The sequence below is a fragment of the Cherax quadricarinatus genome, chromosome 15, assembly GCF_038502225.1.
Source record: "Cherax quadricarinatus isolate ZL_2023a chromosome 15, ASM3850222v1, whole genome shotgun sequence".
NCBI lineage: Eukaryota > Metazoa > Arthropoda > Malacostraca > Decapoda > Parastacidae > Cherax > Cherax quadricarinatus.
In genome coordinates this window covers 36,206,112-36,221,721 of record NC_091306.1, presented here as the reverse complement: position 1 = coordinate 36,221,721, position 15,610 = coordinate 36,206,112, and the positions used below count along the sequence as shown (strand labels likewise).

Genomic DNA, 15,610 nt, shown 5'->3' with positions numbered 1-15,610 from the left:
GCTCATCTATCTTATTTCTTAGACTCCTACTATTTGTATAGTAAACCTTAACCCTTTGACTGTTTCAGGCCCCTCTCTGAAACTGTCATTCTATGTCGCCAAATATTCAAAAAAAAAAAAATTATTTTTTCTTATGAAAATGTTAAGATTATTTTTCTGAGTGTTTTAGTCCAAAAAAAATTTTTTTGCCATCGGTACTTACCGAGATATAGAGCCGTGAAGTTTGCAGAAAATGAGCCGCGTATGGCAACAGCGGCGACTGCCGCTCACCTGGTAAACTTTAGTTTACTTGTATTTGAAGGTTTGTTGTTTTTTTCACTATTTTATTTTTTCACATAACTTATGTGGCCTATGAGACCAAAGTAAGGTGCAATGTATATATATACACTCGTTGTATACAACACAATAAGCACACAAACATAATTATCAATATATTGTTTACAAAACTTGTTTACAAAAACAAACAAACAATTCTTCTTCTTCTTCTTCTTCTTCTTCTTCTTCTTCTTCTTCTTCTTCTTCTTCTTCTTCTTCTTCTTCTTCTTCTTCTTCTTCTTCTTCTTCTTCTTCTTCTTCTTCTTCTTCTTCTTCTTCTTCTTCTTCTTCTCTTCTTCTTCTTCTTCTTCTTCTTCTTCTCTTCTCTCTCCTCCTCCTCCTCCTCCTCCTCCTCCTCCTCCTCCTCCTCCTCCTCCTCCTCCTCCTCCTCCTCCTCCTCCTCCTCCTCCTCCTCCTCCTCCTCCTCCTCCTCCTCCTCCTCCTCCTCCTCCTCCTCCTCCTCCTCCTCCTCCTCCTCCTCCTCCTCCTCCTCCTCCTCCTCCTCCTCCTCCTCCTCCTCCTCCTCCTCCTCCTCCTCCTCCTCCTCCTCCTCCTCCTCCTCCTCCTCCTCCTCCTCCTCCTCCTCCTCCTCCTCCTCCTCCTCCTCCTCCTCCTCCTCCTCCTCCTCCTCCTCCTCCTCCTCCTCCTCCTCCTCCTCCTCCTCCTCCTCCTCCTCCTCCTCCTCCTCCTCCTCCTCCTCCTCCTCCTCCTCCTCCTCCTCCTCCTCCTCCTCCTCCTCCTCCTCCTCCTCCTCCTCCTCCTCCTCCTCCTCCTCCTCCTCCTCCTCCTCCTCCTCCTCCTCCTCCTCCTCCTCCTCCTCCTCCTCCTCCTCCTCCTCCTCCTCCTCCTCCTCCTCCTCCTCCTCCTCCTCCTCCTCCTCCTTGTGTGCGAGTGTGTGGCTTATAATTGTTTTGAGTCAGAAGTCGGCAGCTGTCAAAGTGACATATTGTCTCATTAGTCACTACCCCTACCCCTGTCAAAACAATGGGGTCGGATGCTGCTTCCCCTCCTCCATTCTATCTAATTATCTTTCTCCCTCATTCTATATCTTTCAATCTGTCTCTCTTTCTGTCTGCCTATCTCTGTCTCACAGGTACACATAAATACAAGTATACATAGTGTAAATTACCTAGGATAACCCAAGAAATCCAGACAAAGTGCTATACTCTGCTTGAAGATGTGAGTAAACGTGATGACACAGTCTTGTGGCTCTCTCTGAGACAGAGAGCTAGATGGACAGACAGGGAGCTTGACAGACAGACAAATAGACAGACAGAAATGTTTGTGTACCAGCAAAAGCAAAGGGAGGCGATGGTCATGTAATATTACCCTCCTTTACGCTCATCAAAGTCAGCTCTTATCAGATGTTATCTCCCCTTATCTTGTCACTGTCATGGGGTGGACTTTTTTTTTTCTTGCTTCAAGGGAACAATATTATTACATCTTCTTCTTCCTCCTCCTCCTCCTCTTCTCCTCCTCCTCCTCCTCCTCCTCCTCCTCCTCTTCCTTCCCTCCTCCTCCTCCTCCTCCTCTTCCTCCCCTCCTCCTCCTCCTCCTCCTCCATTGCTTTTGGTCTCAAACTCCTCCAAATCATGAAATTGATCTTCACTGACACTTCCATCTGTGTTAGAGCATCACTTGGGAAGAGAAGAGTCCCAGATTTGCTGGGGAATCACATATTTCTTACCACTAGACATGCTGAAAAATGACAACTGAAATGGCATTCCCACAATGCACCACTGGCTCCCCGATTTTTTTTATATGGTGCACACTGACCATGGAGACCCATTCTCTCACATGTGGGCCTAGCAGCTTTCTCCTGCTTGATTTGAAGCTGCTAGAATTTATGCGTATAAATACGTCAGAAACATTGGCTCCTAAGACGTATTTATACGTCGGAAACAGTCAAAGGGTTAAGGGAGCTAGTCACTCGTTGCCCTCTACTATCTCTCTTTGTTTGTTGATCAATTGATTTGCCATTACTAGCAACTTTTTGATAATAATAATCACCGAGTCTCATTAAATGTCGTATATTATATTAATATCCACATTTTTATTAATCCAGCTTTCATATTTTTTTCAAAATTATATAATAAACACGATACATAACATATAAAGATGATAAATACACCCCACAGTAGAATAAATAAACATAAATACGAGATGTGGGAGCCAGACAACTTGTACAAGTGACGGCAAGAATAACGTTTTCTGCAGTCCAACATAAGAGAAAATGTGTTACTGGGCATAACTGTAGAACATTATTCCTTTCGTATGCCTTCACTCAGAGCATCATTTCTTCTAAAAAATGGTGTTACATGAGAATGGGAGTGTTCCTCTTTATTTATTCTACCATATCAACGTAGAGACAGCTTGTACACAATGTAACTTGTACACAAACCAGACGTGTGCACTTTGTTTACATAACTCACCTTCGCCTGGTTTGTTTACATAACTCCATGAGTGTCCTCTCTCAGTGATGACCAGGTTACACCATTGAGTCAGTGGGGGAGACCTACCGGCATCCCCAGCCACTCCCCGACACACCATCCCAACATTTATACTTCATACTGACTGATTGACTTAGACTTTTTCACTGAAGAGGACCCTGAAACAGTGTCTAGAGATGCTGATGTCTTACCATCATTTGTATAATGTACTGTAGGGTAAAACAGAACAGAAATCCATTACAGAATTTATGCACACTCCAGTACAAACATCTACTTCAGTACCAGAACCTCTACCATCCACCTCAGCCCAGTAGGGCCACAGTATAACTCTTCACTCTTTACAATCATCCACAGACACCAACATCCACAATTTAAGGTAAGAAATACTATTATTGCTGTTGCATTTATAATCTTATGCAGTAAAAACAGCATAATACATCACGACAGTGAACTACAATTACACATTCACTTTTATTTTTGTAAGATGTGGAGGCCTAAAAAAAAGTTGTTTGGCTTTATTGGGACTCGCAGGAATGTAACCCTATTTTTCCCGTAAGTTTCTCAGTTCCATCTAACACGATTTTTACCTAACACAGCATTTTCAGGAACGTAACTACCGTGTTAAATGACGGTCTTCTATATGTAGATTTAGTTCAGGGTCGATGTCAGCATTCAGCATGTAGGTTAATTGATAAATATTTAAGTGATTGTGAATTGCAGAAAGGTGATGAGAGGTAATATTAATATCTGTAATAAGGGGGGTGATTGAACAATAATGGTGTAAAATGTATATTGTTCCAGTAGATTGTAAAAACTAATAAACACATAGTGTTAGAGTAGTAATGAAATATAATGAACGATTAAGACTAGATATAGTATTAGTAGCACCAAACTGTTATTGCATTAATGCTTTTATAAACTGTACACAGTAGACAGTAAAAAATAGTGTATGGTAAAAGATAGTTACAAATATAAGAAAATAAAATTGTATACCTTTTAGGCAAACAAAATGGTGATCTTGAGGTGCCTAATAAGAGTATAAACTATGAGGTAGTGTTTGAACTACTTAGACAATTCACTGTTGTGAAATTGACAAAATGGAAATATGAAAACTTGATTTTATAGAGAATAATTGTATACAGTGGACCTTCGACCAACGATGGCATCGTATAACGTTAAATCCGACTAGTGATACATTTTAACGCAAAAATTTTGCCTCGACTAGCGCTAAAAAACTTGACCAACGCGATTCGTTACGTTCGAGACGCATCCGCATGTGGCCTGCGCAGTGTTTACAAGCCAGCCACCACGGTCGCATCCAAACATACAATCGGAACATTTCATATTATCACAACGTTTTTAGTGATTGCACCTGCAAAATAAGTCACCATGGGCCCCAAGAAAGCTTCTAGTGCCAATCCTGTGATAAAAAGGGTGAGAATTAGTATGGAAATTAAGAAAGATTTTGAAGGGTTGGGGCTAACCCTGAGATGCCTATGCCAGTTGTGGAATCCATTGTGCCTACTTCAAAGATTAAGGAAATGTGTGCAAAGTGGATTGAACTGCAAACCTTTGTGGATGAAAATCACCCTAACACAGCTATTGTAAGCCATGCTGGTAACTATTACAATGACAATGTTGTGGCCCATTTTAGACAAATGGTGAAGGAACGGGAGGTACAGAGCTCTATGGACAGATATGTTGTGCGACAGAGGTCCAGTGACTCTCAAGCTGGTCCTAGTGGCATTAAAAGAAGAAGGGAAGTAACCCCGGAAAAGGACTTGACACCTCAAGTCCTAATGGAAAGGGATTCCCCTTTTAAACACCAACACCATCCACTCTCTCCCCTCCTCCCATCCCATCAATCACCACCAAATCTTCAATAAAGGTAAGTGTCATGTAATTGTACATGTCTTCTTCAGTTTATGTATATTAAAATTATTTCATGTGGTAAATTTTTTTTTTCAATACTTTGGGGTGTCAGGAACAGATTAATTTGATTTCCATTATTTCTTATGGGGAAAATTAACTCGACTAACGATAATTTCGACTAACGACGAGCTCTCAGGAACGGATTAATATCGTTGGTGGAGGGTCCACTGTATATAAATTGGTGTTTCATAACATTACTCATGGAAAGTGGTTACAAATTGCATTTTGTTCTGACTTGTCTTCAAAAGGGAATTGGACAGATACCCAAAGTCAGTACCCAACCAGCCAGGCTGTGGTTCCTACATTGGATTGCATGTGGCCAGCAGTATTAGCCTGGTGAAGCCTGGTCATGGACCTGGCCACGGGGGCATTGATTCTCGGAACTCCCTCCAGGTAGACTCCAGGAAGGTTGTCCGCTTTCAACATGTACCGTCACATGCGACTGCCTACATAGTTGACTGCAGCCCACACACTACCCAAAAGACTTCAAACTGTTTCAGTAGCACACCCCCAGAGAGCTCACTGTGGAGACACTACCTACCCAGAGAGCTCACTGTGGAGACACTACCTACCCAGAAAGCTCGCTGTGGAGACACGACTGAGTATGCTTTGGCTAGTGATACATTGCTTAATTAAAGCTTTATAGGATACTTTGATAAAACTCAGTTGTCAAACATCGGTTATAGTGTAAAATGTTAACAGTGAGGTTTGTAAATGTTGTTATGATTGAGAACTACTTTGCACCATTTAGTGCAATACCATGCACAGTACAGTGGAACCTCAGTTTTTGTGATTAATCCTTTCGAAAAAATCTGACAAACTGAGCCGTATGAAAACTGAAGCAATATTTTCCATAAGAAATAATGTAAATCCAATTAATCCTTTCCAGACACCCAAAAATATTAACAAAAAATACATTTTATAGAGAATAACTATAGTTTTACATATAAACCAAGATTCCTCTGTACACAAGTCTGTGCCCCATAAATTCTTTACTGCTTTGAGAGTTTACCATTTCTGGGAAAGGATAGGGAATGTCTTGATGCTGAACAGGGGTCTTGAACAAAGGAGTCTGGGCTTGCCTTCCCTTCCTAGGGAGGCCAGTCTCCCATTCCCCAGGTTCTGATACTATGGTCTTTATAAGTTTACGGCTGTCCCATGAATAACATAATTATCTTGGAAGGTATAACTTTTGGCTGTCTCATAATGTACTTTTGTGTGTTTATAGTGTCGAGGAACTTGGTCCAACACTGGTGTTGACATTAGTTTAGACAACCTGAGCCTGTGTACCATGAAGAAAGCCCCGGCACCATCAATGAACCAGCTCCAGACTGTCTCCCCCACTGCACAGCCCATGACACAAACACACCCAGGCAAGTCAAAGTTATTAGAAGAGCTCTCATTTATAATTATTATTGTTTCACAACCGGCTCGCTCTGTTTGTAACATTGAAAATATTACACAAAAAAAATTGCTTTTGTATATCAACTTAAGTCGTATCAGAGCACTTAGATAATGGAACCTGGCTTGCAGGCATGCTGTTGGGTAGCCAGGTGATGGGAGGACGTATGCCTGCAGCAAACCCACCTATGAATGGAAGTACAATGAGCTCAGTCATGATGCCAGGCATGATTCCCAGTAATGTGTTACCAGGTTCAAGGATGCCCATGTGTGGTCCTGGGACTGTGTCTGCTATGCCTGCCAGTATGACTCCCATGAGAGCCATGATGACACAGCAGCCTCCTCCTTCTATGTCCATGCCTAATCTAGGTTTGTAACATTCACTTTATTATTAAAGGCAATAGATTCTGATCATTTATCTGCACTCTAAAATGTAAAATAAAGACAGTAGTGAAAAATAGTTAAATCTTTGCATTTCAAGAAATTTATCAAAGTTCTTTAGGAGAGAGTAACTATGATAGAACTGCGAGTGACCAACTAAGACAAATTGCAGATATTCATTTTCTGTTATCGTATTTTCCCCTTTAAAAAAAAAAATTTGGAAATAATTCCTTGAATAATTTTCTTTTAACTAGCTTAACATAAGTGTGCATAATATAAATGTTCCTAATAATGTGCAAGTTCTCAAACTTTGATCTTTTGTACTCTCTCCTTTTAGGATATCCTAAAACTTCTGAGGTTAAAGTACATAGAATTTTTCTCATTTACCCTTTGTACTGAAGTGAAGATCTGACTTTTTAAATCCTTTGGTAAATTAATTGAAAGCATATTTGTGATCAGTATAACAGTCTTTGTATTCAAAGGAATTATATTAAATAGCATTATCAACCACTGCAGAAAGAAAGTGAAGTTGACAATTTTTGTCTTTATAAGACAAATTTTTTAAAAGTTCCAGTCTGCCATTTTTCCACAAGTTAGTCTGTGCAGACATTTGAACCTAGATGATGTAGTTACATGTTTTTTACACTATTGATACTGATCTTTGTTGTATTCGTTGATAATTTTTATGTAATCTATTTTGTTGTTGTTTTTAAGAGTTTCTCGTACAGATTTTTACTCTTATATACATAGATAATTCAACAAATATAGCTCGGCAACCACTAACTTTTATTATTAATTTACTGAAAAGATATTTCTTAAACAATCCACTGTGTTAGCTTAAGAGGAGCAGCAGCATAAGATACAAAAATCCTACAACATGTATGTACTCTTGGCAGACATTTACCTCACATTTCTTAATCTTTTTGTGTTTGGCATCTGTAGTCACTGTACTTTCCCTTCAATAACACCTGGTTACTATTTTACGGTTAAAATCAATCTAAGTAGAGGATGACATTGTTTTAACCTTGTCCTCCTGCTGTAGTTCTTACATTTTCATGTACTACTAGCAGTGCTAACAAAAAGCTGCATTTCTGATTTATATTTGATGTAACAAAAATTAGTCATGCAGTTAAAGTGTGTTGAATGATTAGTACTTTGACTTAGGTCCTATGATTAAAGTTTTGGTGTCCTTGATGTATTTCACTGGTATGTTTCAGTAATGCCAAATTATCAAAATTTGTCCTTAATTATTGTACCCAGTAGCTGATATTATTGCTATTATTATTATTACTTTTATTATTTTTATTTGTTACTGTATATTCAAGTTGTCTTTATAACTGCTGTCTAGAGAATTAAATATTTACTCATATTGCTTGTTTCCAGAGCCTCTAAGCCCGACCCTTGCATAACTTTTGGGTGGAGGATCTAACATGCTTTTTTTTTTTTTTTTTTTTTTTTTTTTTTAAAAATAGGGTTTGCAGTTTTTTCAGTGTGTTTTGTAACTGTCAAGATGGACTGGTATATTACTATTGTGAATACTGGATTATATTTAAGGAACTTTATACGTATTTACATGTGTTGATATGTTTTGGCGTTCATCTTAATTTTTGTGGAACTCTGGTTAAGTGTCTCATCTGTCATGGAGACTTGGGAAAATATTTAATTTTTGGAAAGGGCAAACAGTTTCTTTATTGTTAAGCTGAAGAAAATTAGGATCAGCAATGAACACTTCTGAGATAATTAGTGAACATTCATGAGATAGGTTGTTGCTTGCTATCATTGTACTTGTCACAATGCCTTTTATTTTAGTTTTGGAGTGTTTCTACAGAAGAGAGATATCACAGATTGCTGACCCATGCTGAACAATATTTATTAATGTGAGAATGATTGAGAAAAAGTTTAGGCTAATCATGGAATTAATTTTTTTTTTAATGTACAGTATTTTTACTAATTTAAAAGTGAAGTTGTTGATGTTTTATACTGATTGTTAAAAGGTTTCCAGTGTTAGTAAATCATTATTACTGGAGTATTTATTTCATTCATCAATGTGAGCTCTTAAGCCTTCACTCCCTCAGTTATTCATTAATTTTTGTGTACTGCTGACCACTTACATTGAAGTTTTGCTGCTTTTTTTTTTTTTTTTCTCTCACTGCTGTTATTGTTTGCACTGCTGTTATTATTGTTCGTGTTGATCTTATTCTTGCTTATCTTATTTTATATTGCTTCTATTCTTGATGTTTTTATTTTTGTGTGTATTGTGGTTATGGCCCTTTTTTTTTTTTTTCAATCTTTTATTCTCCTTACTTTTTCTTATTTGGTTCTTGCTTTTCTTGTTGGAAAGAAATTTTATAAAATACGAACACAATGAATAAAGACACAAGTGCGGTATAATGCAATCCTTTATTGACAATGTTTTGGCCATACAGTGGGCTTCATCAAGTCACAAACAAATCTACCAATGGAGAGAGGACATTCATATATATAGGGAATGTAGTGACCTGAATAACAACTGTTTAACACAGAAATTCCCACAACCATTTGATTAATTATAGTAGCACACCACTCCTTGTCAAAGAAGAAGAAACCTCAAAATACAGGATTCTGGAATCCTTACTAATCAGCATATCAATCATCTTCAGCCAAAACAAGAGCTTCTACAACATAGCTAAGTCTCTTGCCAGGTAGCTTCAAGATTGCATAGCAACAGAGTAGAAAGAAACAGTACAGCAGATCTACTGGCCCAGGCTAGGCATGTCCTTCTGGAATCCAACTTTATCCAAGCCATATATTTGTCCATCCTGTTTTCATTCTACCCAAGAAATAAGCTTCATCATATCTCAGGTCACTACATTATCCATATACAGTATATGAATGTCCTCTGTTCCCAGGTAGATCTGTTTGAGAGTTGATAAAGCTTGCTGTGTGGGTGAAATGTTGTCAGTAAACAATAACATTATTCTGCATTAGTGCTTTTCTTGTTTTTCTTTCTATTCTTGCTCTAATTGTTCATTTTACTTATTATTATTATTATTATTATTATTATTATTATTATTATTATTATTATTTTTTTTTTTTTTTTTTTTTTTTTTTTTTTTTTTTTTTTCCAACAAGTCGGCCGTCTCCCACCGAGGCAGGGTGACAATTATTATTATTATTATTATTAATACACTACCATTTGCTTATATAATTTGGATGATGGCACCTGCAATTTGTAGTTAACTCACCCACCCAATTCACATTGTGCTTCTGTATATTACAAAAACTACCTTCTATAATTGAACTAATTGTGAGAAAAGATCCAGGAAAAAAATATATATATATTGCAAATATTTTTTATGCAAGTGTAAGAACTTTCTACTAATTTATGTGAGGTAAATATTTTGACTGCATTTAATGGATAAAGATTTAATAAGACTTTATAGTGTTTGTAGTATATTATCATAAGCTATGCTAAAGTATCTTAAAAAAAAAAATGTGTATGATTCAACATTTCTAAAAATAATTTGGGTGTCTTTTATGAATTTAGTTTAACCCCTAAATGGTCCGAACGTATATATACATTCTTACTGCTAGTGCCCCAAACGTGTATATATATGTTTTAATTTCCCTGCCTCCATATTTGGCACGATTGCCCTAAGATGCCTGGTCAGCATAGAATGGGTCTTAACACTCGGTGTGCACCATATTAAAAAAATCTGGTACCACTTAGTACCTTGTGGGAGTGCCAGTTAAATTGAGCGCCAGCTCAAGCAAACAGTGCAGCACACACCAAGGATTCACTGATGTAATGTCATATTAACACTCCCCTTTTAAGAGGACAGTGATGTTAACCCCAAGTTTAGGGTCTGTCTGTCTGTATCTGTCTTTGTCTATCTGTCTCTGTCTATCTCTTTCAGTCTCTGTGTATCTCTGTCTCACAGGTACACATAAATGCAAGTATACATAGTATAAATTACCTAGGATAACCCAAAAAATCCAGACAAAGTGCTATACTCTGCTTGAAGATGTGAGTAAACGTGATGATGCAGTCTTGTGGCTGTCTGAGACAGAGAGCTAGATGGGTAGACAGATAGACAGGGAGCTTGACAGACAGACAAATAGACATTTTTGCGTACCAGCGAAAACAAAGCGAGGGCCGATGCTCATCAAATGTCACCTCTAATCTTTTCTTATCAAGTGTTATCACTGCACCCTCACGAATGCTCATCAAACGTCAGCTCTTATCAGATGTTATCTTATCATGTCACTGTCAGGGGTGGACTTTGTTTTTCATGCTTCAAGGGAACTTATTATTACCTATTATTATTATTACGTATTCTTCTCCTCCTCCTCCTCATTATTATTATATACTTCCACATATCCAAAACATTGCTGGGACCTATAAATACATTGTATATATTCCAAGACAATAGTAAATGACTAAGGCAGGTGTAAATGTCCACCTGTCAATGTGTTTGTGACAATGTGAGTACAATTTCAGTACATAATACTAGTGTCAGAACGAAGATTGGTTATGAAATGAAAAGAACTACTATAAATTATAATTATCAGAACATAAAAATTATATAAAATATGAAAAATAGAAAAAAAGGTACATTGGCAACACTTCTGCAAGTGGCAGGACACGATGTTGCTGTCAAGTGAGCATCCAGTGCCAACTTCTCCGCCTCACGTCTCTCTATGTACCGACCATAATTTTTTTTTTTTTATCCTGTAACACTTAGAAAAATGTGCTCTTTATTTTTTTTTTTTTTTTTTTTTTTTCCAAAATATTTGGGGCATTGGTGTAGCGAACGTATATATACGTTTAGACCGTTTAGGGGTTAAGAGAAGCTTAAGCCCAAAGAGAGACACTAAGAAGTATGAATTTAGGTCTTTTTGTAATCTTAATAAATATTTAAGGATTTTTCTTAGTTCTTTCTATATTTTTGTATGATTTTGATGGAATATAACTTATTTTTGCATTGTTGAATAGAGAGAGAAGTATTTAGGCAATTTACCAGTAATAAGATATTTCTTGCTATTGCACTCTGTAAATTCAAATTACAGAATTGTAAATTATAAGAAATTTACCTGGTGTGAGATTACAATTGTCAGTTTTTTCACAAACCATACTGTTAGGTGGATCTTTTGAAGCAATAATGTATACTATGTCATATTGTATTAGTGGCTTTCTTTGGCAGTGATGGCAGCTTCTGTTAACACATTGGAAAGCTAAATTATCATGTAATTGAAAAAAAACTGCTCATTATATGGTGGGCTTTACATTAAAACAAAACAAAAATAAAATTTTAAGAACATTATAATTTATTGAATTTGTAATTTATTAAAAGATTTATAGAAAGTCAAAGGAAGGAAGGAATGAGACATTTACCATTCATCCACTCTAGGTCTAGTTATGTATATACCATGAATTTTAAGTTAGACATGCTGATTGTTCCTTGCTCATCTACCTTCTGTTTTCATTCCAAAGTTATGGTTTGTGTTCGGAATATCTTATCCTTTTTTTATACTTTCAATAAAATGTAAGAATTGTGAGATCTTTTTGTAAATTTAAATTCATTTTCTGATGTTTAGTGTTTATACTGTTTAGTGGATAAGTTTCTTCAGTGGTAAAGGTTTAAGGTATCCAGTAGGATGATGGTTGTGTGCACCAACTAATGACTTTTTCAGTTCAATATGGAGATTATGAACGAGACAGAAGCTAAAGTAATCAGTCAGCCTTGAAAGATTACCTCTTCTACTTGCTTAAGTTTATAAGTCTGGTATTGAATTAAAAATGAACGCCACTGGTTGGTAAAAAGCCTTCAGAAGAGATACACCTGGGTATTGCAATTCATCAACCTTTGAGTATTTTTTGCTATTTAATGTAATGTGTAACAGGATATTAATTGGACAAATGTCTTCCCTATGTAAGTTAGTTGTGATGGCTTTGTGCCTCTAAGTAAAATTGAATTATTGTAAAGTGTACAGGAGAAATGAGTAAGTAAGCTTCAAAAACTGTGCTAACTGATACATTATCATCGAATTTTGTATGACCTTTGCCCCCATATTTTCATAGTGATGCTGAATATTGAAATTAAAAAATTACTTTCTTATGAAATGTGGTTAGATCAGTAAAAGTAAAGAAATTTTGAGTGTTTTTTGACTTCTTATTGATTTTGGAAGAGGAATGCAATGAACAGAGTAGGAAATGATGCTCATATTTATCTTCAGATATGCAAGTGATGGTATAAGAAGCTGTGCACTTACCTGTTCTGTATATCTGCAGAGAATGTTTAGGGTGTTAAGAGTGTTAGTGTTGAAGATTGAGACACTTATGCAGCATATGGGAATCTTTATTCAGGAAACGTTTCGCCACACAGTGGCTTCATCAGTCCAGTACAAAGAGGAAGGCGTAAGGAGAGGAGGAGTATGAGGTAATCAGTCCCTCAACCTGGAGTCGATGTGTTCAGTCCATCAATCTTGTAGAATGTACAGAATAGGGCCGTAGACGTGGCTTATATACTGTAGTGAGGTGAGGTGAAGCAGGTGGAGGCGGGGTCATAGTGGTACCATCCACTAGTCGAAGTAGGTCTTCGTCCAAAGGTTGAACAAGTGTTGAAAAATTCTTTGTAACAAGATCCCATGATGGACTGAACACATCGACTCCAGGTTGAGGGACTGATTACCTCATACTCCTCCTCTCCTTACGCCTTCCTCTTTGTATTGGACTGATGAAGCCACTGTGTGGCGAAACGTTTCCTGAATAAAGATTCCCATATGCTGCATAAGTGTCTCAATCTTCAACTTGTCGGTTTTTCTAAACCATTCATCACAAGTGTTAGTGTTATATTAATTTGCATCTTCAGAGATACATCCGATTAATTATATCATTTTTTTTTTTTTTTTTTTTTTTTTTTTTATAGGTCTTGGTATGAATGCACCACCTTAACTCTCTAGTAATGTATTAAGTTGCTTACCTCACATTAAATATTGTGTGGTATGAACACTACTACTCATGTGTGTTTCAGGTACTCGTGATTTTAAATACAGTGGAACCTTTACTTACGAGTTTAATCCGTTCCGTGACCTTGCTCACATCTGGATTTGCTTGTTTGTAGAGTCAATTTTCTTAAATTTAAATTAATTGATATGGAATTAATTCATCCCAGTGGAATTCCAGGCATGACAAAATACTAATGTCAACTAGTATATGGTTTATTTATCTATGAAAATTCATCTAATAGGACCTAATAAACAATATTAATAACATAGAAGCATGATATATACACTAGAATGAAATATATCATTACATATTTGAGTAGTGGTAGTGGAGGCAGTGACACAGTGGCCATTGTTCCTGCTCCTGACTACATACCTTCTCATGCTCTTATTATAACAGAAATCAATGTGTTTGTAAGGCAAACTCCATTAGGTCACTACTTAGTTTTGTAAGAAAAACTCCCACCCATTTTGATCCTCGTACTCATACTGTCTTGCATTGATTTCTCGGTCATCTCTTCCTCCACTGCACTAGACTTCACCTGGTCTATCCTCCCGGACTTATGTGACAGCGATTATTTTCCAGTCATTCTTACTTCTCCTTCATATTCACCACCTCTTCGTAGCCCACACTGGCAATTTGATCGAGCAAATTGGGACCTTGCAACTAACTGCTTTTAGTAAGGTTCCTTCTTCGTCCTCCATTGATGGCCTTTTACACCTCTTCTCAACCTCAGTTTTAACTGCAGCTTCTCATTCTATACCCCAAACCTTGGGCAGGCATTCTCAGAAGTGTGTACCTCAGTGGCCTCCTGCTTGTGCTTGGGCAGTACATTTGAAATGCGCTTTGTGGGGCAGGTACCGGTACAATAGAACCTCAGAGAGACTTTTTGATTTTAGGCAGAAGCGAACAGTCACTCGCCGTGTCATCCGTGACGCTAAACGCACTTGCTGGTGAGATTGTTTCCACCATCACCTCTGCTTCCTCTGAGTGCAGTCTTCAAAAAAGTACGGAAACTGAGTGGTAAATACTCTCCCAACCCAGCTCCTGTTCTGCGGGTTGCTGGTGTTGATACAGCGAACCCTCTTGATGTTGCCATTGAAATTGGTAATCATCTGGTCCGTATTTATCAGGGGCTCCATCTATGCCCCTTGTTTCTTTCCTCAAAGTCTGCCAGAGAGTTAGTGTTATGCAGAAAAGTGAGATAGCTGGGGTCTTGAGCCTTGTCTAAGGGCAAAGGTAAAAGTTACACACATCTCGGGCATAAACAGGCCACCCAGGGCTATCCCAGTTAAAACAGAAAGCTCTTAACCAGTATTTGTTATTTCAATGGGTTGGTTAACAGAGGGTTAGGCAAAAATCCTAGTTAGGAAAATATATCTATTTATTCAACATAACACTACACACTCTAGACACACCTTCATCCTAAACACCCAAATGACAGTACACAAGAAACAGCTGGTTGGCAGTCCAGTAACCATAACACTTGCCCTAGTCAGCACCAGGCCGACTCTACTCCAATAACAACCCCATTTCTTATTTCTTCACTCTTCCCACTGCACCCTGACCATGTCAGAGCCCAGTTGGGCATACAGGTAAGCCATAGAAGAGCCTATGGCTTGGATTAGCTAAACAAAAGGAGTACACAACTACAAACTTAGCTTAAATACACAGCATCTCGGACGCCAGCCTCCACACCATGCTGACTCCACGTGACTGCCCCAAGCCACGCTTACCCCGCGTACCCAAACACAGTTGGAAAATAAATCCCTAGCAGGATTTCTTTATAATTATAGTTTAACCTACTTTACAGTACCCCCAAAAGCACATTATGAATTATAAAATTATGCTTTACAATTATAACATTCATACTATTACGACACCCTTCTCTACTGTATACACATTACAGTGTCATGCAGAACCCTGCATAGCACCCCCACCCCCAGACCAAAGGTCTCACTCTGCTAGCGGGGTCCCTATGGACACCGCTAGGCAAAAGGAAAAAGAAAGAAAATAAACCCCACATTAAGGTCTGAGGCAACGGGCAAAATGATAACTGGGGAATGACCACCATACAGTCAGTCTTTTGGTACTACAAATATGCAATATTAGCAAACTGAGGTACTAGACTGCGGACATGTGAAAC

General features: G+C 37.8%; 1 protein-coding gene across 1 annotated transcript in view; it reads left to right on the top strand.

Moving 5' to 3' along the window:
* The window catches only part of LOC128686640 (telomere length regulation protein TEL2 homolog), a 340,958-nt gene extending 333,110 nt beyond the window's left edge, over window positions 1-7,848 (top strand). Inside the window, exons 3-4 of the mRNA XM_070085287.1 lie at window positions 5,926-6,070; window positions 6,231-7,848. Coding sequence (XP_069941388.1) covers window positions 5,926-6,070; window positions 6,231-6,475 — 390 coding nt within the window. The 3' untranslated portion in view covers window positions 6,476-7,848. The remainder of the gene's footprint in view (window positions 1-5,925; window positions 6,071-6,230) is intronic.
* Window positions 7,849-15,610: the final 7,762 nt, after the last annotated feature.